The 25,965-nt window shown below is 37.8% G+C and overlaps 1 protein-coding gene across 3 annotated transcripts in view; it reads right to left on the bottom strand.

The window, feature by feature from the left end:
• The window catches only part of tspan4a (tetraspanin 4a), a 167,051-nt gene that overhangs the window by 116,267 nt on the left and 24,819 nt on the right, over positions 1-25,965 (bottom strand). For 2 of the 3 annotated variants that reach the window (XM_088004439.1, XM_088004440.1), the window contains exon 1: positions 19,076-19,396. In XM_088004439.1, coding sequence (XP_087860565.1) covers positions 19,076-19,396 — 321 coding nt within the window. Of the gene's footprint in view, positions 1-19,075; positions 19,397-25,965 lie in introns of those variants that run through there. The other variant, XM_088004441.1, reaches the window with a different exon arrangement.

Genomic DNA, 25,965 nt, shown 5'->3' with positions numbered 1-25,965 from the left:
TATTCACCTACTTAATGGTGGAAAAATGGTTACTTAACCACTTTTGCTTAAGTGCAGTTTATAATAGGAGCTGAATGTAAAGATTTTCTGCTTTGAAATTTAGCTGAATTAATTTGAAGTCTGCACTGTTTGCTAGATGAAAAAAAGAAAGATGTTGCTTTATAATGATTTTCTCTTCTTATCTAAAGTGAGAGAAACTAACCTGTACTGCTTTGATGTTCATAATAATTTCTGTGAAGTAAATAAATCACATAACTTCTAATTTGTCTCTAAATGCTGCTGAGCAACATCACCATAATTTTTTTTCAGTTTTGCCTTCTGAACTGGGTTTTGTGTCAGTTTTAATCATTTTACTTTGCTGAAATGGATAAGAAATTGAAATGATGTTGATGTTATTTGAGTCAAGAAATCTGTAAGAAACACAATTTTGTTCACCAAAAGATATAAAGTAATTTCAAGTCAAAGTCTAAGGTGATTGGTGTTAGACTCTGATAAGACTCTCAAGGTATTTTTTTTACTTCATCAATTCAAGTCTAAAGGTAGTAAATTTGTGCCTCAAGTCAAAATTATGACTGACTCGAGTCCACAACACAGCAATGTCTCTCTGATGGGGCATTGTTAAACTCTTTTGCTATGTTGTCACATAACCCCCCTCATCTTTTGAGTTTAAGAGCATTGTTGATGTTTGCATGATTTAAGCTGAGAATGCAAAGAAAATTTAAATTTGCCAGTTACTTGTCCAGTTACCCTGGACAGGTTGCCAGTCCATGGTAGAGCAGGAAAACGAGAAAGTATATTTTATCAATGTTTAATACATTCCAATGCAAACTATTTAATTCTAAAGCAATTAAAATGTTATTTGTGAGGCACATTTTCCTTCACTCACGCCTGAAAGGCATACTGTGAAAAATGGGACATTTTTTATTCTACCTTGCACTGAAAAATTTCTTCAATTCCAAATTTTGCATGACACTTATTGAAAGTGCAGCCCCGCGTCTCCTTGGAATAATAGCGTCAGTTAAGAGGAAGAAGAGTTTTACAGACAGGCACTTTTGCAGATAGAAAGAAACATTTCAGAAAGAAGCTCTTTTCAAATTAGCATCACCCACATAACATGACTTGTGTTTGGGAATAACTGGCTTTTGAGTGATAAATTTGACTTATCTCCTGTTATTTGCTGAATTTTATTCCTCACCGTTTATTTAAACTAAAGAAAATCCAAGTTATTTTTATTTTTTTGCCACCCTCTTCCGGGAACTGCTGAGAATTAAAAATCCATTGTTTTCATTTTAATTAAAGCTTCAGTTGGTAACTTTTGTACAAGTATTTTTTTTTTTTTACGTTTGTTCAAACTTTCATTATATTGACAGTATTACTTGAGACAGATAATAATGTATGAAAAAAAATTAAGCTCCTCTGCCTCCACCCTGTGGTTCAATGGTCAAATAAATCTCTACTGGTCAGAAACAACCAATCAGAGGCAGGTGAGTGTCGTAGCATTGTCAATCATGTTCGTATACGTGTTGCTCAAGATTGCCAGTTTGCTGCAACTGTGTTAATGGCAGAGAAACAACTTACTATAGCAGGAAAACTATTTATTTGAAGTCATTTGTAGCCATGCTAACTGGCCTGCACATTCATGGCAGGCTCCGCTGTGAGAAAAGAGACGTAACATAGCTGAGAGAAAGATGGAAGGTGTGAGCAACGCATACACAAGGATGATTGACAACACTAAGACCTTTGTCCTGGCTCAGATTGTATTTCTGCAGATGGCAGTAGGCCCACTAGGAGGAGGCAGAGGAACTTGAATTTTTCAGTTTATCTGTCTCATATTATACATAGCGGCAGATTTTACAAATATATAAAGAAAAAAAACATTTTATTTTTTTTACATATTTGTAAAAATATGTAAAAAATTACATATTTTTTTACATATGTAGGTAGCTATTTTTTTTACATAGCTACCTATTAAAGCAATAGGTTTAATAGGTAGGTAGGTTTAAAGCTACCTATTGCAGCTTTAAAAATTAAGAAACTTTGTTTATCTTTTCAAGTCCCAACAGCATCATTTGCAGATCTCTGTTTAGTGTCTCTTAGCTGTTTATGCATTCCTCCTGAGTCTCCCGTATATCCAGCTTTCAACTCTGCAATAGCACCACACTGTCACTTAGTTGGAGCAGACCATGCTTTCCACTTTGCATCAATGGAGCTGTGGATTGTGCAACTTAGCTGCAGCCTTCTGGTCTCCATCTGTAGCAAGACAAGTCAACAGGGGTCTCCTGCTCCTGCGAAGGTTAACGGCCCACTCCTGTATACTAATACACAAAATCTTTCCATATGCTCCGTCTTTTACAAACGTCTCAGTACTTTTACAGCAGAGTCAATTTCGAAGCCAGCTTTGCGGCTAATCATCCTCCGCTGCCTCCAATGGCCGCTTACACTCAGATGAGTAAATCAAACTATGATCTGGTGGGATTAAACTAATCAGGAGCCTCTCGACTCAGGTTAAATCTCCCTGAAATTAATGATAATTCAAATTAATGCATCCCAACTTGCAGGTGGGCCTATGTTAATCTCAGCTGGTGACATCTTAATTCTTTTACACCAACCAGAAAAAAGTGAAACTCCTATAAGAGTAATACCTATGCTGGTTTTACACGGTGCTGCACTTAACATTAGCACATCTGCTCTTCAAGTGTCCTTCATGAATATTTAAGCAACTTCATGATTCAGATCTGTCAACTGTAATTACTCAGCACTTATTCATTTTAGAACACTTGCAGAGACTTATTGAGTTAAAGAATGCACACCCAGCCAAGGGACCCTAAAGGAACAGCCGGCACAAAGTGTTGGTGCCGGATTAGGCTGCCAATTAAGCCCAGAAGAGCTTTAGAGAAGTTCAGAACTGATGCCGTCATCGTGGTCATGACTGTCATTTTAATTTTGGTCTCTTATGCTTTTGAACTGTTGTTTTTTCAGGTTGGAATGGTTATACAAAATAACACTGCAGTTTATTTTTTTACATAGGTTTGAGAGGAGGCACACATTTGAATTTTATTGCGTAGCCGCTGTAGCCATTTACAAGCTTCTGGCATAATTCTGGGAGGAAACTGGGCCGCTCTTGGCCCAGAGAGCGGCTGATAGTTAATTTTAATGGCATATTACTTAGACTGCCTTTCAATGACATTTTAAAAAGTTTTTCAGCTTCACACTTATGAATACTGCTCACATTTCCAAGTGTAAATCAGAAGATCAGACCTTTGAGGAGGCAAGTCTGCTTTATCTAGTCCAAAAACAGTTTTGTGTCCAGTTACCAACTATCTGACTCAAACAATCAACCTCAAATGAAAGAAAAAGGCTTAGCATGTTCAAAAACAATCCAGAAATTGCAGATATCCGAACCCACCACAAAGTAGAAACAGCTGGAACATCTGTCTCGTATTCCAACTAAGAGTATGACTGAAATTTGCAGCTGGCCAAGTTGGACATGCCAAACATCCTCAGGAATAAAGTTTCATGGTCAGGCAACTGTTTGGCCACAATGACAAGACGTTTGTTTGGACAGGAGATTATGAAACCTACAACAACACATGCTTAACACCAACTGTTAAGCATGGTGGCAGCAGCATCATGCTGTGGAGCTGCATCACTGCTAGAGGTAAAGGTTCCATGCACATAGTAGATGAAGTGAATGAGCACAAATGACTGAAAATCCTCCAGCTTCAACTTTAGTTACCGACTGGATGGTTAGAACTTCAGCACAGTGGTGTGCTTCAAACACCAATGATCCCAATCATACATCAAATCTGGCTCTTTAATAGATAAAACAGGCTTACATCAATTTCCTGGAATTGCAGCACTGGTTACAAATAGAATACGTTAAACAGGAAGGTATATGGCAGGAAGAATCAGTAAATATAACTGATAAAAATTTCTGGTAAGTGTAGACTCCACCCAGTGCTTTGTTAGTGACTACAAAACATTTTGCTAGGGGACATTTATCCAAACACTAGCTGGAGGGTATGTATATATCTGAGCCTTCACTGATCTCTTTGACCCTGTGCGGATGGTTAAAAACGATTCCACTCTTGAAAAAATGGTTCCACTTCCAGCAATCACTAAAAGCTCACAATTAATTTAACAGGTGGTTGTAAAATTTTGACCCCAACAGGTTGTATTTTGATAATGGTGCTGATGATGGATGTGAACAATTCAAAAATGTTATTACCTCTTTTTTTTGTTGGTTATTCTACTGTTTCTCTGTTTGATCAGGAGAAGAACTAAATCAGTTTTAGTGTCAATCCAGACCTCTTTGTTCCAGATCATGAACCAGGGCTTTAACCTTGCCACAGGAAGTTTGGTCTCCCTCCCCTCGTAGTTATTGTACATCTATTGAAAAAGATGCTCTTTATCATCATTAAAAAAGCCCATTTGGGTACAGCAAGTGGCTTCCCTGCATCCTCATGCCAGACAGACGCAGAGGAAATAATTTGGTGTCAGAATGCTGACAAAATACTGAGCGCATTCCTCCCTAAGTGCTTCCACTCAGTCCTGGGGCTAATATGGAAATGTGATGGAGGGAAGTGAAAGCTCTTTTTCAGGGTAAAGTGTGGTTGATGATGAATCCTCTTTTAAATGGTGTATTCACTAAATAAACATGCACATTATGCAGTGAATTGCGGTAATGTGGCTGTTTACATTTAAAGTAGAAGTTCAGTGGTTAGAAAATATCCCTATTTGCTCTCTTGCCAAGAGATAAATGAAGAGAATAACCTCCGTCTAATTTGTGAATGGTACAAGTGAAGCTACAGCCAGAACCCCAGTTTGCTTAGATTAATAGAAATATTAATCTAAGCAATATGGTCTGTGTTTCCAACCTTTTGTGTTAAAAGTAGTTTGTTATTAAACTTTTGACCTTCTGAGGTTCATGATGTGTTCATTTTAGTCATGTCATTTCCAGAGGACATGAAATATTTTTACACTAATAAAAGATTCAAGTTATTTCTCTACACATATTCACTACAAACTGCACTCATACGACTCTCTCATTCAGATTTTTGACATTTTCTGTTATGTTTCCTCCCATCTTCTAATTTGTAACTGTATGAGTCTAATATTACCTGACACGAAAATCAAAAAAAAAAAAAAAAGACAGAAAAAGCGAGACAGGATTGGGGCAACTGAGACGTCTGAGACATTTCAGACTTGGGGTTTGGTCCCAATCCCAAACATGATATGATTCTCTTAAATACAGTTTGAAAATAATGTCACGATGAAAGCAAAGAGGGCTTTTGACTGCAAAACATTGTTTCTGTTTTATATTGAATTAAAAAAAAAATTAAATTCAGTAGAGAATACACTCACGTGTGATGTGTTTAATTCACATTTGCAGTTCAACACCTAAATTGTCTCAGTAGGGATAGATGAGTTAGCAGTGAAGGAAAACTATAAAAAAAAAAAACATTTTAAAACTTCTGAAATTTTCTCACACACCGTTTCTACATTTGAAAGGTGTTTTAATAAGAAAAAAGTACTGGGGATTTTTTTTTTCTTTAGAGATGTGAAGCATAAAGTTTTGCAGTGCTCCCCCTCCCCTACCTGTTTCTGTGAACCACAGCTCTGCTGGCTGATAGAGGGCTATTAGACTTTTTTAATGGCTAGACAAATTCAGCTGTTTGGGTGTTTTCTGGTCACTAAAAGGACAGAGACCAAACGAGCTCCACAACAGACATAATGAACCAGCTGATGTCAGCTTGTTACACTCTGAAAAGCTTTATTATTCTGCACCACATACCTTAAAAACTACTACATTTTGTGATGTTTAGTCTGTAGTTTTGCTTTATTCAGACAAAATCCAAAGAACAATACATGAAGAAGTAAATGTGATGTTAAATATATTTCCTTTAATTTTCTCCTTGTTTATACTACGGAAATGATATTTTTACTCAAAGTTAACAGACCAGGCCCAGTTTTAAGCTGATTTTAAGATTCTAGACTGTAAGTCAATCTAATTCACTTTTTTTTTAAATCAAAAGAACTAGATGCCATCACTCATAAATTCCCCCATCTTCAGGTGGCTGTTTCACTCCATCTTGGCCAGTTTACAGTAAATCTATTCACTTCTGTCCAAATTTGTTTTCTGTTATGTGAAATATTTTTAATATGACTAAAAATATAGCAAAGCTGCTCTTGCTATGATTTACTATATGTCTGACATTTTTAGAAATAACAAAACCTCTAAATTACAAGCTGAAGTGCAGTTTGTTAATAATGCATATGTTTGTAATTATTGTTTTAAAATTACTTCAAATTCTGCTGTTTGAACAAAACATCAATTCAAGAAAATTCCACACAACATTTAAGTAAATATATACTTTTGTGTTTAAAGAATACAAAGTAAACTTAAGACAGGAATTCACAAATGCAAGTAAGCACACAACCACACCCAAATTAAGTTTTGGCAACGTTTTGCTTGACCAAGCTAACCTAATATAAGTTCTGTCCAAGTTTCCTCTTGGAAACAGTGAACCACACTCAGTGAAAGGTTTCTCAGGTAAAAACAGGTTTGGTAAGCTCAAAGATGTCAGAAAATATCGGAGCCACTAATGCACAACACTATATGATACAAATGGGAAACTTTAAAGGGTAAAAGTGATGCTAAAGGTCGCTACAAGTTCCTCAACATTTGAAAAGGGATGCATAAAATTTAATATTTTTTCAAACCCAACGCACACCTTGACTCCTGCTACTGTACTTCCCAAAAACTCTAGACACACCATTTTAGTTAGACAGGAATGAGCGCTCGAAAGATCCTTGCAGAGTTAAAGCATAAGCGGAACTATGTTCTTATTAATGTATTTTAACACAGATTTCCAGTGAAGCAACTCCGATAAACAAATCCCTACTTTTTACTAATCTGCTAACCTTTAGAAAAGAAGAGAAAATCTAACAATGCAGTCTAACAAAGATTTCTTTCCTGACAGCTGCAAACGGTAGTAATCCTCTCATAAGATAAGAAATGAAACCCTTCATAATGTTTCTGGTTAGCATGAAATCATGCATGAAAAATTTATGGGACTGTTGCTTTTTACAACCACGGAAACATCACAAAAATGAGTAAATATATAAATAAATAAAATGCTAAGTGAAGCCTTCAAGTAGGTCAGTGCTGTGGTGATGCCAAAATCTAGTGTGTTAAAGCTGTAAACCTGAAATCAAAAGATTTGGAGTATAAAGCTGGCAGCATAGACAAAGAAAGGGCTGTAGACATGAGGCACCACCATGAGCCAAAAACACTAAAAAAAAGACATTAATAAATAAACTTTTGGAGGATGTAGGTACATGTAGCTGACAGTGGGCTCATTCACTGCAGCACCATCTGCTGCACTAAACGGCCAGACTACAAAAGGACATGAATATGTGGTCGCCATTCTGAATGCAATGATAACATGAATAGAAACGAAAACACTAAAGCAATTTGAAAGACCCTCTTGTTTCCCATTCACAGATATTTCTTCACACTGCAGCCTGTGAGAGCTGTGCAGCAACATGCCAAAGTCAGCAAACTGCTGGCCTTATTATCCGGACCGTTCATGCTGTGCACGTCCCCTCAGTGCTGCAGCTGCGAATCGATATGCTGTGTGGTGCCAGGGGACGATTGAGGTGGGGCGAACAGATCTTCAAATCAGCACGGTGACAATTTTTATTGATTTGGCTAAATCAGGCGAGACAGATGCATCCCATTCACAACTCCAGAAATCTGCAGATCCTCCACTGGGCTTTGACCTACATTACGATGACAAGTAAACACAACATCAGAGGCCATCACTTCAATCTCTTCCTTTTGCCTTCTCTTTTATCATCTCCTATGGGTCTCTGTGTCACCCAGTGTTGTTAGGTTCCATCCCCCCGCAGCGAGAAAAAAAAAAAAACATTCATGACCACCAGATTAATTGAAAAATGACTGGAAATGAGAGTCTTATTTTCATATCTGCTAATTCTGGGGTGTTGTTTTCTTAGCTCTGTGGTGATTTCAGCAAAAAAAAAAAACAATTAATGGTGTGAATGTGCCTTAGCTGGCCAATTTTCTGAAAGAGTCATTGTTAAATAATTTAAGAAACAATTAACATTTGTTCTTGAGAACAGAAATCAGTTTTCTTCCATTTTTTTCCACACGTTTTCAGGAAAGAAAGAATGGCCAGGGGGTTATCGCCCACACAAGCGTAAATGTAGGAGGTCAAAACTCTGAACTTATTCCTCAACAATTAAAGTAACAGAAATTACTGAAATAATTACATCAGCTGAAGGTTCTTTGGGCTCCAGTTTGAGTGAAATTTGTTAACCGGAGTCGGCTCACTTTGCACCACAGTTTGTGACATGAATGTGGGCGCGAACACACATCCACGCCCACAGAGACAGACCTGGTGTTTTCTTTTCATGTAACACTCAGAAAAAGGCTTGTTTCCATGACAATGTGGAAGTTGTTGCACCTTTTAAATGACACGAAAGCGTAAAACTGAAGTTCAGACTAATGGCTGTCTTACTTGTTTTTGTATCAGAATTGATTCCAGTAAACTTGTACATCAGGTTTGTCAGAACTAGCCCAAGCATTACTCTATTATGTTGCTCATACTGCTGCACAAAGTCTGTTTTTTATTACTATTTTTTTGTTTTGTTTTAATTTAAAATCCCAGGGTTTTCAAATTTATTTAGGACATGTAGTCCTTGTATTTTAATGTTCAATACAAGGAAAGTTAAAATCCTTGTATGCCTGACACAAAGGATGAGCATTTATTGTGTTATTTGTATTGTGAAAAATGTATTATGATAAGAAATTTGATTTACCACAACACTGATAAACCACAGATTATGCCTAAAACTAATTGTTTTGTTGGAATTGTTATATTTACCATTTCCTCTACTGATGGCTGAGAGTGTCGAAAATGTCCCTAAATATGAATACATTTTTAAATAGGATTAAATGCAGTCACTGTGAGCAGTTTATAATCTCACTTCTATGCCACTGGTGTCCCACAGATGACCTTTTTAAAATGGAGATGTTTTTTTTTTTTTTTGAAGGACATCATTCTATGTTTTGGGCTTTGAAAGGACTGACATGCCATCGCTTTTATTGTTGTCACAATAAACACCACAAAACTACTGTGACACAATTTCAAATCCATATCAGAAATTCAGAAATGTTTTTGCAGTTTTTATTTTGGTGTTTAAACCACATTAACCTAAACTCTGACAAGTGATATCAAAATAAACAGCCAGAACGAAGATAGAAGGTAGTTTGTGTTATTCCGATGCTAATCCAACCTTTTGTCATTGTTCAAGCTCAGTTTTCTCAATATTTTCTTCTATTAATTCGATGACAAAACAGTCAAATCTACACTCTGGAGTTTTAAACATGGTCCTCCAATATTTTTACCAACTGATAAATCCCCCCAAAATTATGTTCTTTCCTTTGGTCCATTTATGTTATCAGCTTCTCACTGCCCAATCCAGAGTTTGGGTTTGTGGAAACACAGAGAATTCATACCAACTAGCATGAGTTCAGCACTGGGACCAGCTTGGTGGAAAATGTCCTTACATTCCCTTGAGGTCTAAAATCTAAGCGAGCTAAAATGAATCTGATCCAATCCATCAGCCAATAAAAATAGGTCATCTTTGGATTAAAAGGTTATTATGATGACAGTATGAAAACAAAATTGTTTCAGAAGCATGTGACAAAGCTTTAGCTGTCTTTGTGTAACATTGTTTGTAACCGATTTCTGGAGCAGGGACATTTCATCTCGCTCATCGTGCTCTTTCGGCCGCCGCAGACCAGCAGCTCTGAACTCAATCATGACCACCGTTCCCACTAACCCCTCACAGTTTGACTCTTTGACATCTTGCTGTTTTCTTGAGAACCAATTTGTTACTGGCACCAACATGAAAATACAGTTTGTACCAGAAAACCCAGATACATCGTGTTGTTGTGTTATGGCTCCTGTTACCTGAAAGAGAGAACAGCTTGTGTTGCTTTAGAAACATGGCAACCAGCTTGCTATTTTTGACCAATTGATAAATGGTTTAGCTCTGTGTTGTAAGAAAGCCAATGCTTTTTTCTTGTTGCCGTGTTATACATGTTGAATTTTATAATATAAAACTCACTTCACGCTCTTCAGTGCAAAAAAAAAAAAAAATCTATTGTTTAATTTTTAATTTTGTTGCATCACTTTAATGAAGTCAGGGTTTTAGTCAACATCTTAAATAGAGTATAAACTTTTTCCTACAATTGTTTTTTTTTTTTTTTTCATTCTCATCTCAAGCAGCAATGCATGTGTGATTAACAGTTTGCTTCTGAACACAGGGGGACTGTACAATAACGATTTGGGAGTTTAAAAAAAACCTGGATGGAGGCCCATCATTAAACATAAATAGAGTAGTACTCACTTGACCTGAAACCCGCCTCTGAGGGAGAGATGAAAAACAATTAACAAGGCCTGCTTCTAAGCTTCTTTAACTCAGCCTTCCAGACACAGAAAGCAAAGTTAGAATTCCTTGAAAATGTAAAGAGGTCAAATGGAAAACAAAGAAGTCAGATGTAAGGTTAGAGAACTTTGAAAGCTTTTTAATTCTTTTGACAGCTTACAGTTGCACATGTGGCTGAAACCTGTCTAGCCTCCTGAATCTTGTGCAAAAGGAGACATGTGCATCATACTGCAAAATGTTAGGACTGAAAATGTCAAGGAATGCATTGAAGAAAACATTTTTTTCTCCTAGCAGTAATATACAACTTACATAGCTGTGATAGGAGATGAATGTTTAGCACATTTCTGTAGCAAACTGGTTGCTATCTCATTCAAAATCTGGGCATGCAAACCCATCAAGTCCTGCTTGTTTCAGTGGTTTATTCTCCTTTTGTCCTTGATTCCCAATCTTATTACTTATTGCCACAAATTAGGAGATACAAATGAGCTAAGGAAAATATAAGAAAAAAAAAAAATTTCCCCTTTAATTTTGACTGAGAAAGCATTCAGATTTCATAGCCAGAGGTTGCAAAATTCACTCAAACATAGAAAAAATGTTGTAGACAAAGACATTTTTTGCATTACCATGAAATTTGGGTATGCATTATGAATCGAAATTAGCAACAATTAGCTTTTAGATACATTGATATAATTTTATTTGCAGATTACAGAGTTTATCTTTGCAATAATGATTTAGTGAATTCAGCAGATTGCTTTATTTCCCATTTCCTCCCCAATAGTGCAGTAACCACAGGTTTCCAAACGATCATACAAATTTTACAGCTGTTTTAGTGTCACAAAAAGCAATGGTAGAACGATTTTTATCCCAGGTGAATCTCACATAAATATAGATAAATAGGGGTGACACTCCTCCAGATAACATACAGTATGCCTTATCTAAATGTTGACAAACATTTATGCAGAGAAATGCTTTGTACAGTCTGAAGAGCAAATGTTTGTCTTGTGATGCCTTTATGAGTTACATTTAAATGACAGTAAACTGTAGTTTATTGCACCGCCATTTAGTTCAACAAATTAAATTCAACCAGTCTGGTGTTTTAATCAATGTGGGCTGTTATCACGTTAGCCCAGGTTAGCAGGGCAAGCATTCCCGAATTTAGGAAAGTTGCGCTGATGTTGAAATAACACTGAAGAGACTGCAGACACATCAGTTGCATCAGTTGGATGCCGCAGATTTGAGCCATTTTTGATAGACTCAGTTGGAAAAGGTGGTGACAGAAAAAAAAACTAAAAGTGTCTGTAAGTTGATGTCATTAGCAACAATAAAGCTGAAAAAAACTAAGATGTGTTCAAAGTGAGCTAGATGTCTGTTACAATAGAGACCTAATAGAAAGCCATAGAAAAACATGAAAGGGAAAAATTTAATCCACTTCTAAAGTTTAAGGAAGATGAAAAGATTTTAGCATTAAAACTACAGAAGGACAGATATTTGCTGAATAAAATACAAGGACGAAACATCAGATTTGCTGGATGTTTATCATAAAAAGCATGCATCGTTTCCTCCTGTTTTCTCCCACAGCGTGTTGTATTGTTCTTTTTCATCATCACCCTGCCTGCCTACAGCACAGGCATTTAATTGTAATGGTATTAATTAAAGCTGACAGTATCAACAATTCAACAAGACAGCTTTCTCAGTGGAATCCTGTTTGTCACTTTCTAATCCAGGTGTCGATGTGTGTTTACAACACACTACACCACTGTACATTGACTGCCTTTGGCAGACAATCTGATCCTGTTACCGATTATTTTTGTCGTTGATGCTGAAAGCCTACAGAGACGAGATATGTTTAAGCAGATTTTTATTAGTGGTTCTACTATAAGGTGGGAATTTGTTTTCATCTTTGTAAATCGTCCAAATAGCACACAGTGCTCCAGCTTAGAATTGCATTACATTCTCTGACTCTCTTCATACTCAGCAGGGCCATAATAAGATGGTACTCATCAACTTCACTCCAGCTGCATGACAGGTGCCCTGCTGCACTGCTGCTCTTTTGCTGTGTGTGTGCATCCAGCCAACCTTTGACGTGCTGCAGAGCTCCAGCTGTTTACCTTTGCACGTCCTTTGATTCTGTTTATAAATAGAGATTTGTGTAACGAAGGGTTTCTAGTTCAAAAACAGAAGACTTGAAGTCCGCCCAGTTGTAACTTGAGCCAGGTTGTTCAGAACGACCAAAACTAAATCTTTATCACAGCTGAAAATTAGTTCCATGAAGATCAATAAATCATTATATAGATTTTTTTTCTGCAATCTGCTTAAATAGCACTTAGCTCACATATAAAAAGCTGGACCACAATGTTTAATGGGTAGGATCCATGCATCAACCTACTATATTGCATACATTTATCTTTAACTGGAGGTGAACATGAAAAAGGACCATGCAGCTTGTTTGAATTGAGTTTTGCACCATGACACAGTTCTCTGTGAAGGTCTCTTTTTGTCTACTATACTAAATCATTCAGTAAGTATTCTTTTTGGTTGATGGTGCTTTACTTTTACTCTATAGCAATAAAGATACAGTGCCTTTAAAAGGCCCATAGCCCACTGAATTTTTTTCCCCATTTTATCACATTAAATCTGGAATATTATCTGGAATAGGAAGGCACAAAATAGCCCATTATTGTTAAATCGAAGGAAAAGGTTACATGGTTTTGTATTTTATTATTTCCTATATACTTTTTTTTTTTTTTTTTTTTACAACTAATGAATATGTATTAAGTCCTACTTTTGCCATTTTAGGGCATCTGACATCTAGCTATATGCATAGAGAATAAATTGTTTGCCCATTCCTTTTGTAAAACAACTTAAAGTGGTAGTATTATGTATTTTCTAGCCACATTGTGTAATTTTACAACACAATCAAGTAAGTACAACACCCTCAGTCATTATAAAAAATAATGTATATTTCAAATAAGACTTAAAAGAAATTTGACTTTGTAATTTAACGCCTTAAAATTTAGCCTCTGTTTCTTTCAGAGACGCTTGCTCTTTCTGACACTCCACCTTCAGGAAGTTATCACAACATCTCTATTAACCCTTTCACAATATTTTTTTTTTACCAGCGTTTCACTGAGAAGTAGCTTGTATGTTGAGCTCAGCAGATGCCCAACCTTTAACTCCAACCACCTCCAACCTCTCTGGTCCTCCTGAAGAAAGGCACCCCTACGACACAATGCTGCCGCCACCACCATGTGTCACCATGGGGATAATGTCCTCAGGGCAATGTGTAGTCTTTGCCGTTTTCGACACATGCAGGGTACGTTCTGTATAGGCTACCTACTAACCACTGATTTAATAAGAAACAGTACAGGCTCACATTGGCCAGTAGCATTAACTTGTGATGGCCAACAAGAATCCAAATGGATGATTTTAGGCTTCAAAATGACTCCACAGAAAACATTAGTATGCACAAGCAGGAAATGTAAACATACATAAATTCTCAATATTAAGATCTGACCTGGTGACATTTACAGTGGTGAAAAGTCTTTTATGGTGATTTTAAATGCTCTATGCAGCTTTTTCTGTGCTTTTCATACCAGTTTCTTAGTTCTTTACTGTGTTTAATGTTTTCTCTTCGCACAAAATCATGCTGTGATTTACCCTTCAAGCTTCCAGCTCGTTCATGTACAATGGCTTCTCAGAAACTACACGTAAAGAAATGTTTCTTGTGACTGGATGGCATTACCATTTTACTCAGTGACATGAGTTTAAGATGTCTTCACACGTGAACACATGATTCAAACTTGTTTCCACCGCCTCTCATGTACTGTAATTCATGGCATGAGATTTGCTGCAGGAGATGGAGTTCTCACAGCATGAAATGTGAAAAACGTGGTGTAGGGGAAGCATCTGCCTTAAGTGTGCAGGAGGTGAGACACAGTGCAAAAACTGTGCTGTAAAGAAAGCTCTGCCTCCTTTACAGCAAGTCGAAAATGATGGATGATGGATATCTTTATATTAATACCAAATGTATTTGAATGCATCTGCAGCACACAGGCCAAGACAACTAGAAATGAAACATTTCTTGTTTCTAAACATATATAGTTGAAATCAAATCTCCTTAAAAGTTACATACAACTATTTTTCTCACTGTCTGACATAATCGAATAAAATGTGTCCTGTTTAAGGTCAGTTAGCTGGAATTTTGGCCCATTCCTACTGACGGTAGTTGTGTAATTGGGTCAGGTTTGTAGGTCGCCTTGCTCACACTTCCTTTTTCAACTCGAAAGTTCCCTCTTTTGTCCCCAAATCTAACAATAGTTAAAATATTTTGGTCTCATCAAATCACAGGACTTATCTTCAGAAATTAATATCTTTGTTCTTGAGTGCAATTCCAAAGCTAGCTTTTTATGTTGCTTTTACTGTTAAGGGTTCTTCTGTAATGGGACAGGATTCAGTTAAGGATTGTTAGATTCACTCCCCGTGTTCCACTAGGAAGCTCCACAGTTTATTTACATTGGCTCAAGTTACATGATGGAAAACCGGAAGTGTGTTGATGGCGGTCTGGAAGTAGTTTATGCTGTCAACAGGTGAAGCAAGCAAGCTGAAATATTCTTTAAAATTACTTCTTACAAACATTCTTTAAGATTGCCCAAAGTGGTGAGTTTATTTTTAATGTTGTAATCTACTGAGAAATTTGTTTTTGTCCTGGATTAGTATTTTGGCTTTAAGCTAATGACAATGATGGTGATTTTAGCACATTAGCAGCTGATTAGCACAATGCTAGCCCCTACGTATTGCACAGCATGGTTTAATGCTGATGTGAACATACACAATGGTGTTCAAGGGATAAACTTTAGCTTTAGCTAAATCAAATCTAAGATTGGTGGGTTATGCTTATATAGTTTATTTTAAATTTTGTTTTACTTTGTTTACAGTTGCCTTGACCATAATTCACTAGACAATAAGTAACATAATAACTCAAACAACAACAACTAATATTTTTGTAACATGGATAATGATATTATTTTGGCGTCAGCCGCAATAGTGTGAATATAGCAGATACTTGTGAACGTTCAGATGTCAAAATGTTATTTTCTGGTCCAGTAATCCAAAAGGAAATTAAATTTGTTCAAGGTCTGTCTAAGCAACATGTTCTTTTAGTGTGGCAACTGAAAGGCTCCGTAAATTGGATCAAATATAATAAAAAAAACAAAATCTGGTTTCATATTTATTCACACCACCATTCATCTCCAACTGTAAATTCCAAAAATATGCATCAAAATTCACTTTCAAAACGCTCCCATGCATGGAAGGACACTTTATTTCTACTACCTGCTCTGCTTTAAAGTCTGTTTCTTGTTGTTGTTGTTGTTGTTGTTGTGTAAGTTTTGTCCTTCAGCGAGCAAAGCAGCTGCTTCAGTAAATATATAATATCTCAACTCCATTTTTCTGATTAGAGGAGGGTACATTAAAAAGTAGTTCCTTCTTTAGATCTTTTTTTTATACACTTTGTGGAGGCTTTGATGCTGAGCAGTTATCCTCAAAACAAAACACGTACAAAAAGTACGCATGAACATTGCTAATAAGAGATTTAATCATACCTATTTTCACACAGCATAAATGCGAACACACACAACATATTAACACAGGGTTGCGTCTGATATATTTAATCTGGTTTCACAAGAATTTTTATAGCACCTCTTCTGTCTTCAAGGGGTAAGATATGTGGAATAGATTACTTCCTCACAATGTGACAGTTTATTAACACGTAAGGTGGAGGTGCCGAAGTCTCACTAACATAAATAATATAAGATGCATTCATTTTCTCACATCGGATTTTGAGTTTGCATTTCAAAGTGAAAAAGTTTAAGTCAAATGTAATTTTACTTATCAAATCAGTTTTCATATTATCTCAGTCAAGCCAAAAAGAAGCACTTCCTCTTAAATGATTATTATGAAAATCAAGACCTTTAAAGTTGGGTTTGAATTTAACGTACAGCTACAATCATTTTATCTGAGATTCATTATTTTCAATGACAGGTTTGATATTAGAAGAGCTTCTCTCTTCTTATCTGGAGGATTTGAAAAGAACTGACTTTACAAGAGGAGAGGGCTGTTGCTCTTTGTGCCTATAATGTCTCCCAGGTGGCACTACAAAAGGAGTGCTAATAATAAAACACTGACTCCTCTCATCCGCTGCATTTCTGCACTAAGCCCTTATTCTGTAAGATGAAGAGTAGATTTGGTGAATTAAGGGAAGAGTGATACTTTGTCACAATTCTGCAAAGCTAACGAGTTGATGGGTAAGACAAAAACCTAAAACCAATAAATCTAGAAAGCACGCTAGAATTAACTCCTCTATAGCTTTTAAGTCTGATTATCTTGGAAATATTTGCTACTGGTTGAAATTACATAGCAATGGGCTTACGTGAGGTTCTAATGTTTATACAACCTTAAGTAAAAATACAGTGGCTTCATTATAGTTGCCATTTTGCTCTTTATAGCCTCACGACATGATAGTTGAGTGGTTAGTCCAGTTATCTGCCCAGATGGTGAGGCTGCTGTCAATAGTTTAGTAGACATGGCTCAGTTTGCTGTCCACTGTTGTTAAAAACAATCCGTTGTCATAAAATTCTTTGCAGGGGATTTCCAAATCTTACATAATCTTATCCCAAATCACACTTATACCTGAACAAGGTATAAGTGTGATTTGAAATTCGATATTGGTCAGCACTTTATTTAATCTATGGGTTAGAATAAGCTGATACCTCAGGGGTATTATTTTATCTACCTGATCAAAGAGAAACAAAATGTACTGCACAGCCTTTATTTTGCAACACTCTCTGCAGTTCTCATTGCAAACAGTAGCAGCCACTAGTGAGAAAAAAATAATAGCCCGGTATAGCAAGGACATCAGTGGAAGAGATTATCTTTAGAAGTTTTTTGTCTTTCATCCTTCTTTTCAACAGCTCAGAGGACACAGATTAAAATGGTGCATGAGCCAATGGGATGGATTTCAACCAACAGCAGCATCTAAACACAACTGATACCCAGTCAGCACAAATCAGTTATTCTTCACATCTCTAGTGCAAATGGTCCCTTTATTGCTGTAGCCTAGTGCAGAGATTCAGAATACAACAGGGGAAGAGAGGAACAAACTTTCACTACAAGATATATTTCTATTAGTTTCCCAAGTAGTGGGAAGACAAATCAGTTCTTTCATGTTTTCAGGGAACCAGGTTCGACCTGGTCCTGGTTAAATGTGAATGTCTTTTGGGGAAAGCCCCAACTCTCGAGTTCAGCAGTCTCTAAAAATGTGGGAAAAAGAAGAGAGGAGTTTGATCTTCTTTCTCTAAAAAAATGTTTAACAAAGCCGTAGAGTTAAAATGGGTTTGTTTTTTTGGGGGGGTTTTACAACAGTTACACTCTTTAGCATAAGCAAAATCACTCCAACCTCAAAATGTGGTTGGAGTGATTTTGACATAGTCTAATTTTCTTTTCTTTCTTTTTTTTTTGCTATGCTTACATTTCAATGTTGACAGATTTTCAGCATTTTCTAGTTGATAACCTGTTGAGCCATTCAAGAAATTGCATGTTTTCAACAATTCAACCATTTTGCTTACAATTTAAAATGTAAGCAAACTATGAAAAACAGATCTGAGCATTCATGTGAGTGAGAGGGTTAGAATAATATGTTTCCAAACAATACCAATCATTCCTGCACCACACAACAAAGGCTCTACCAAAAGACAAGAAAATAATGAAAGAAGAGGTCACTTATTCCTCAAGGGGGGTTGCATTTTGGCAGCCAGATTTCATTTCAGCACTCAAGGCGTTCATTTCATTCCCATAGTGATAAAAGCAGACATTTGACAAATCAAGTAATCCCACAGAAATAGCCGCAGATGCAAGACTGGCTTTAAAACTCTGTGACAAGTTGCATTGGATTGCACTGTGGGAGCCTGTGGGAAGAAAATACACAAGCTAAAGATGTTTAAATGTGAAGCATAGCAGGGAAGCGCGACAGGCGTCACTGTGCAAATGAAAGTGATCTGTTGTGAGGCTATCAGAGTGAGAGTGACAGAGGCAGACACACTGGAGCTCAAACATCCCCACAGCAAACAGATACAATCCGTCAGATAGAGCAGAGTGACAGCAGATCCTCTGATGGACTGAGCAGCATCGATGCACTGGGAGGAAGGAAGGTATAGTAGAGGTACTGCAGAAAAACTGGAACGCCACTGTGATTAAAGTCTGCACACAACGCAAGCTTCCAATATGCCAAAGCTTAACAAGGAAAACAATTCAGAGTACACCCACACTGAAAGTACATTATTGGTAACAGAAAAAGCTTCTCCCACCCACACAGTGGGCTTTGTACACAAGATCTAAATGCATGATCTGCCTCTTCCTCATGCTGCCCCTTGTTTCTCATATAACATCTCTGTGACTGCACAGACCAGCAAACAGCTAACAGGACAGAAAAGTCACAGTGAGGGAGAAACAGAGAAAGTATAGAAAGAAACACATGGCTTTGTTGTCAGTTTTCAAAACTTATTCATACGCTCTTTGATGCAAGAAAAAATGAAGAACTTACCCAGAAAAGGAGGTTGAAGAAGACCATTCCATAGCGTAGGGCCATCATGCAACCCTCAGCCATCCTGCAGCGCCGCAGTTCTAGAAGGAATATGAAGGAGAGGTCCAGGTAAAACACCACATACTTCTTCCCCTGGGCGTAGCGCCCGTTGGAGTTCTTTGGCCCCTTTGTTGTGTGGAAGCCGAAAGCAAAAGGAGGTCTCTTATATTCAAACTCCCCACTGAATCGGTGAAAACCAGAAGTGAAGGGCGGAGTGTCAGGTTTGCTGTCCAGAGATGGACTGCGTCGGTACGGAGTCTCATCTGTGCTTGAGCGTCTCATTGTGGAAGCACAATTAGTCTTTAGAAAGTCTTAATAGTCACTCTGTGTGCTTCAGCTCTGAGGCAAGTTCACTACAAGGTACTACGACTTACTCCTCCAAGAACAGCGAAATGGATTTTAAGATAATTATGACCCCCCCGACAAATCCTAGCAATGCTTAATTATATCATAAATGGGGTCACACGTGATCTAAATTAATCTATTGAAGAAAATGTGTCACCCCAATTGAGTTGCCTTTAATCTTTTAGAGTCATTACATTGAGCACAAGACCTTGCACATTCTGGCGACACCACCTGTGTAATTCATTGTATTTCGGACACTGTCTTGCCATGCACAAGTACAGCTGCACATCCCTATTTCCCTTAGCATAATCCCTCAAACATAGGTGTCGTGCTCTGGGAGATAAGCCGGTCTGCAGTTTCATCTCATAACGTTTCAATCAGGTGAACGACTGGAGAGCTTAACACATCCCCACCTGCTTGGAGTACCCAAAATGATCCAGAAATGTCCTACCTGGTCTCACAAGAGATTCCAGAGCAGGTGCTCCTGTCCAGCAAGTAATGACACCTATAATACAGCTAAATCAACTTCTTACTCAGCAGCAGATGACACATCTATTTCTGAGAATACAACGCTGCGCTGTGGGTCTTAGGTGCATCTGAGCGTTCAGCATGTGAATGTGGCTGATGATGTGCTTTTGCTGACATGCAAAAAAAGAATAACTAAAAAAAAGGCAAGGGGATGAGAGTTAGGGATGTAGTTATGGATTTAAGAGGAAGGTTGGAAAGAGGAATGAAAGGATGAAGGATGCTTGCGATTGGACAGTTCTTTGGCTTCTTGAATTAGTATCCCTGTGGAGTTACTTCCTTGCCTAATTTCCTCCTCACTTCACGCGTCGACCCAAACTTGTCCCTTTTTTGTTTCTGAGAAGTGCCTAGGGGTTTCTCTGCGCCTCGCCACAGCCTGTTCTTCACACCTCTACAAAGTCACCCTCTTCAACTCTCAGTTATTCTATTAACTGTGCACCTCTCTGCGCTCCCCCCTCTGTGCTGACGGTAGATAATTAATTTCCAGACTCTCATCACAGAGACAAAGTGTGTGGTTTCGCCTCCTCTTGTTTCTCCCTTCTCCGCTACAGCTCGTTTCTCCTCTTCTTTAGGTGGGTGAGGAGATCAAGGTGTCCATCAGGGTCATAGCAACGCAGCCACGGAAGAAGTAAGAAGGAGCATTAGGCAGCAAGAAGGGGAACCCTGTTTCCTCAGAGAAGCAAAAGAAAGACTGCAGTGTTTGAGCGGTAGTCCAGAATTGCTCCCAGAAGCTCCCTCCTTTTTTCGCTCTCTCGATATGCCCCCCCTTCTTTTCTTCTCTTTCCTCCTCTCTCTCACAAGCTCCGATACTCTCCCCACCACCACACACACAGGCTCAAACACTCCATCCCTCTTCGGTCACTGTCCCCGAAACCTGCCTGTGCGAAAGGCAGGCATTCAAATTCTAGCCACACCCCATGAAACCCAACAACCAATCAACGTCTCGCAGCTCCCATCTTCTCTCCCGAGCACACCACAATCTACCGGATAGCCCTCTGGATGCACAAACGCAGCCGTGCACACACATGCACACACACACAGCCTGGTGTTGTATTAACATGACAGAGCTGAGAAGAAGGCTGCACCCGTGTTAGTCCTTCCTCTTCCTCCTCCTCCTCCTCCTTTCCCTGCTGCCTCTCATTCCACATGCAGAGGTTGTTCCTACTCACAAACCAGACTCATCTCTGTGTATGCATTGTGTCAGGCATGCCCCTCCACCCCTAACAAACCCCTTCAGACCTGGACCTGGGTCACACAATATCTGCGTATCTGCCTCAGCACAGATTTTCACAACACCAACAGCTCACCTGAAGTGTGACTCTATGGATGCATAGAGAACAAGTCTCCCTCCTGCTGACATTCACACAAAAATTACTGCACACTACCCGCAACCCTGTAGCCATCTGGGTCACTGACTTTATGAGTCCACAAGCAGATATCAAATCTGCAGAGAGTGCAGACTATATTAATGGCTGCATCAAGTATTTAATGGATCTCTGTTTTGTCTCCTGAGTGTGCTTTCGTCAGACTGTAAAGGCGGCAGCAGTCTAGGATTGTAAATCTGACTTTCTGACTAACGAAAATTGCCGTGAAGAGCATGTTGCATTGTTGTTGTATTTTTCTAGAAAACTACAACACATCAGGAAATGTTAAAGTTCAGAAATGTAGAGGGCTTCGCTATCAACAGATGCATTGATATAGGCAATTTATTTTTCATTACTGCAGAGCAAAGGCTGCAAACTGGAGACGGCTGGTATTGCAATACACTTACCATGAAATCTTTTCAGATTTTAGACCAATGAAGAAAATCAAGTCTAGTGGCGATGCTAATTATGAAATGTTCAAAGATTATTAGTTAGAGTAATAAGAAATATTTGGTAAGAGAACATAGCAAAGGGCACCATCTGCTTCTACATCTGGCATCATTGATTGTCTAAAGCAACAATTAAAGCTTTTTGGATTTGATAAACCTAATATGCATAATGTCTCAGACTCTTCCAAATGCATCTTTTCCATCTGAAAAGCTTCCAAAACAAGATGATGTACTTTCTGACAAGCTGAGTTGAGTTAGTTTTGGAAAGCAAAACAGCTAAATGAATTAAAATGGGGGTTAAAAAGTTGAGTTTCAAGGAGGGAAAAATTACTAAAAACACCTATATCTCTGATTTATCTATCCAAGAGAGAATAATTAAAAGCCCAGCCTGAAGATCTATTTCAAGGCAACAATAGAAGCCCATGAAAATCACTGTTTGCCTCTATTCCCCTGTGCCAAAAAGTTATAATATCAGCATTTAGTTAGAGATTTTATTATATGCACTGTATTGTTGTAAAATCATAGCTGAGAATAATTTGTGCAAGGTAAACATAATTTCTAACCTGAACTTTGGACCCTTATTGTAAAACCTTTTCTTTCTCAAGTGGTGACGCCTCCTGGGGTCAAAGACCCAAATTCTGTTGTTTCCACGCTTTTCAATCTCATTTCATTTCTTTACTCATGTCTGCCCCACTCAGGGAAAAACATAATAACCACCTCTCTTCCATATCTGCTGGTCTGGGAAACAGTGACTAGACCATGTTAACTTGGAGGGTAATTCTGTAAGGACAAGAAAGACCAAGTTCTTTCATAAGAAAGCATCAAGAGAACAGATTTTGAACACATCTCATTTGCACAGCAGAGAAACACCCTTTAAATTATAGTAACAAAGAAAGTAATTACATAACATTAGTATGTAAAAACAGCATGAGATTCAGCTTAAGCTAGTTATTTCATTTAATGCCATTAGTGGTGCTTAACACAGGACTTTTCCTGCTAACTTACTCTCCATTGTTTGGCCTGACATCAGTCACCCAGATTAACCTTCTCTTTCTTAAGCACCAAACCTCAACAGAGACTCTAATATCCCTCTCTTTAAAAGATTCATTGTCCTCTTTTCCACATATCCAACACCCACCACACATTCCCACATGCTACATTTGGTCTAGGTCATCCACCATGTAAGCCATGCTGACATTTATGGTGCTTTCATAAGAATTAGTCCAGTACAGTTGGTTCAATTTGCAATCAAAGTTGCAACATTTGTTGCATTTTCAGCTGGTGCACTTCCCTTTCACACTGCACTGTGTCAAAGGAACCGAAACCCTCGCCCGTGATGGCACTGGAACAAGAACCACTGTAGAAAACAACTTGAAAACCTCTGAACAACATATGGGCGCAACTTGCTTTGTCATGGAATGTATAAAAACAGACCAGAGTATGCTTCTTTGGTCCAAATCAGAGTTTGACAGAGGATTCACACCTCCTCAAATGAACTAGACTTTATAGACCAGAGTTAAAGTGGAATAAAGTGGACCAAATAGGGTTGGTGTGAATGCACCCTTAAAATATCAAGCCAAGCGCATATTATAGGCATCTGTTAGGGAAATCTTTTCTCTAATATTATCTTTAAGGTGATTTCACACTTATCCAAGACACACTAACACATACAAATGGATGTTGCAACTGAACACCATTTACCACTACTCCAAGTGGTAAATGGTATTCCTTGGTGGTCATTAAGTTTAGCACTTTTTCCACATTATTTCTAACTACTTACTAAGTCCACAAAAGCATTAACAGATACAAAATATTTATATTATTTTCATAAACAGATTTTGCGTCTGTTTACCTTGTTAATTAAGAGGAGCTGCTGTTTACAAATCATGTCACATTAATATTACCCCCCACTAAAAATCCCCACAATTCATTAAGTTGATTAACAGACTGTAAATAAAATGTGTTATGGCTGCACCCATAAATGAGATCTTAGCTTCTCCTCTGTGGGGGGAGATACGAGAACACTGTGGTATTTACATAGTTTTTACAGTCAATGGTTGAATTTAAAGCCTCTTTTTTCAAGCAATGGTGAATGCACCATTGTATCTTCTGGGCATGATTTTTAATATATGGGATTTACTCAATTTTAAAATGAATAGAAATTATATGATCCAAATAAACAATAAACTAAGTTGCCTGTTCAAACAGGAGATCTTTCTGTCAGATCTTAAATAAATTAAGTAAAACAAAATGAGACCCATGTGTACTTCATTAAGAATATAAAAGATAAATTTTATTTTCTTACTAACTGTTGGGTTTCTTTATAATTACAGACAGATGACGTGTTCGCATCATCAAATCATCTGCAGCAGAGTGTGAAGCAGCTGGCATAAGAATCAGCACCTCCAAATCCAAGATCACAATTTTGAGACAGAAAAGGTTACAATGCCCTCTCCAGGTCAGGGGAAAGGTATAGCCCCAACTGAAGGAGCGGAGGTATTTCGCTGTCCTGTTCACTAATGAGGGATAAATGAAGCGGAGGATCGAAAGGCAGAGTGGTGTGGCGTCTGCAGTGATGCAAACGCTGTACCAGTCTGATATGGTGAAGAGAGAGCAGAGTCAAAAGGTCAGTCTGCATTCCTAACCTAATCTATGTTCATGAGTTCACCGCAACCAAACCACAGATTATGTGGTAGATAATGGATGTATGGAACAATTGGTGGGTGGGTGGGTGGGTGGATGGATGGATGGATGGATGGATGGATGGTTGGTTAATGTTAAACTCTGTTGGGCGTATAAAACACTGATTTGACTTGTCAACTAACCGTTTCATGTCTTCTCTTTGTATTTGGATATAAGTTGCAACTTATATCCAAGTACAAAGAGAAGACATCCTTTAAATGTAATTTCCAGATGAACTCCTCTGTTAATACCCGCAACAGTTTTCTGTAAAAACACTACTTAAAGTAATTCATTTCTTATTGAGTAATCGAAGATATTTTACTACATTCAGTCATTCACACACACATTCACACGCATAAGGAGTTGCACTGTTTTTATATATATAGAAATATCTGCTTCCCTGATGAATATATTTAAAAATCATGACGTAAACGACAGAATTATGTCATAATTATGTCAAATGGTGTTATTTCATACACAGAAAGAGGTCTTTTTTCTTATCTCAAGTAAGTTGAGCCTCTAATTGGCACTATTTGCTCTCACTCTCATGAAATATAAATACTGAGCCGAGTCATGCAGACTCATTAAGTGCTGATAAATCGATTGTTTTCAGCATATTGTGACATCATGAAGGAAAACACCTTCCTGTCATTTGTGGCCCTTCATTAACACAAATCCAACCTCTGCAGAAACAAACATTTTGCACAAGGGCACATCAACACACAATCAAAGTAAATGTGCAGAGGCACCCTGGGGGGTGGCAGCAGCTTTGAAGTCCTCCGTATTTACAGATACACTGATGGTGAAAAAAAAAAAAAAAAGAGTTTGTGTTGCAGCCAGCAAACACAATGCATGATGAAATAACCGTCTGTTGAAACTGAAAAGTTTAAAATGAAATGTGAAATGTTGTAACAGATATAACCATCAAAGCAAAGGGGGGAGGAGGGAGATTCCAATTAAAACCTACACAAAATGACAAGTCAGGCGAAAAGATAACATCAGTGCACGCTGAGCGGCTCATGAATGAGAGTAGCTTTTCTCAAGACTGTCAAATTATTTAGAGCTGTTTGCCTGGTTGAATTTTAGCTTATGCAACCACAAAATAATCGTTCCAGTTCACGGTTTTAACATGATGCTATTCTGGGAAAGTTACACTTTTTGACTCTAAAATCCTCTTTTCTCTAAACACAAGGACTTTATAAATCAAGGTTAAATGAAGCAATTAACTAAATGTATTGTTCGTTTACACCAAGACAGAGGGAAGGAGTAACATTGGTTTTGCTCATAAATTGTTTTACAAGTTCTTACCACTTGAGACTCAACCACAACCTCCATTATTCTCATCCAAGTTCGCTTTTTTTTTTTCTTACAAGCAGACCAAGTCTCTTTGAAGATATTTTTTATCTGCTGCAGATATCCTGTGTCATGTATTAGTAAAGATCTGTCACATGTTGTACATACATATCTTGCAGAAATGCCTTCATCT

The sequence above is a fragment of the Poecilia mexicana genome, unplaced genomic scaffold (assembly GCF_051168715.1).
Source record: "Poecilia mexicana isolate PSO_F unplaced genomic scaffold, ASM5116871v1 scaffold_3, whole genome shotgun sequence".
Taxonomy (NCBI): domain Eukaryota; kingdom Metazoa; phylum Chordata; class Actinopteri; order Cyprinodontiformes; family Poeciliidae; genus Poecilia; species Poecilia mexicana.
The sequence above is the reverse complement of the archived record's forward strand: the minus strand, read 5'-3'. Positions and strand labels throughout refer to the sequence as shown.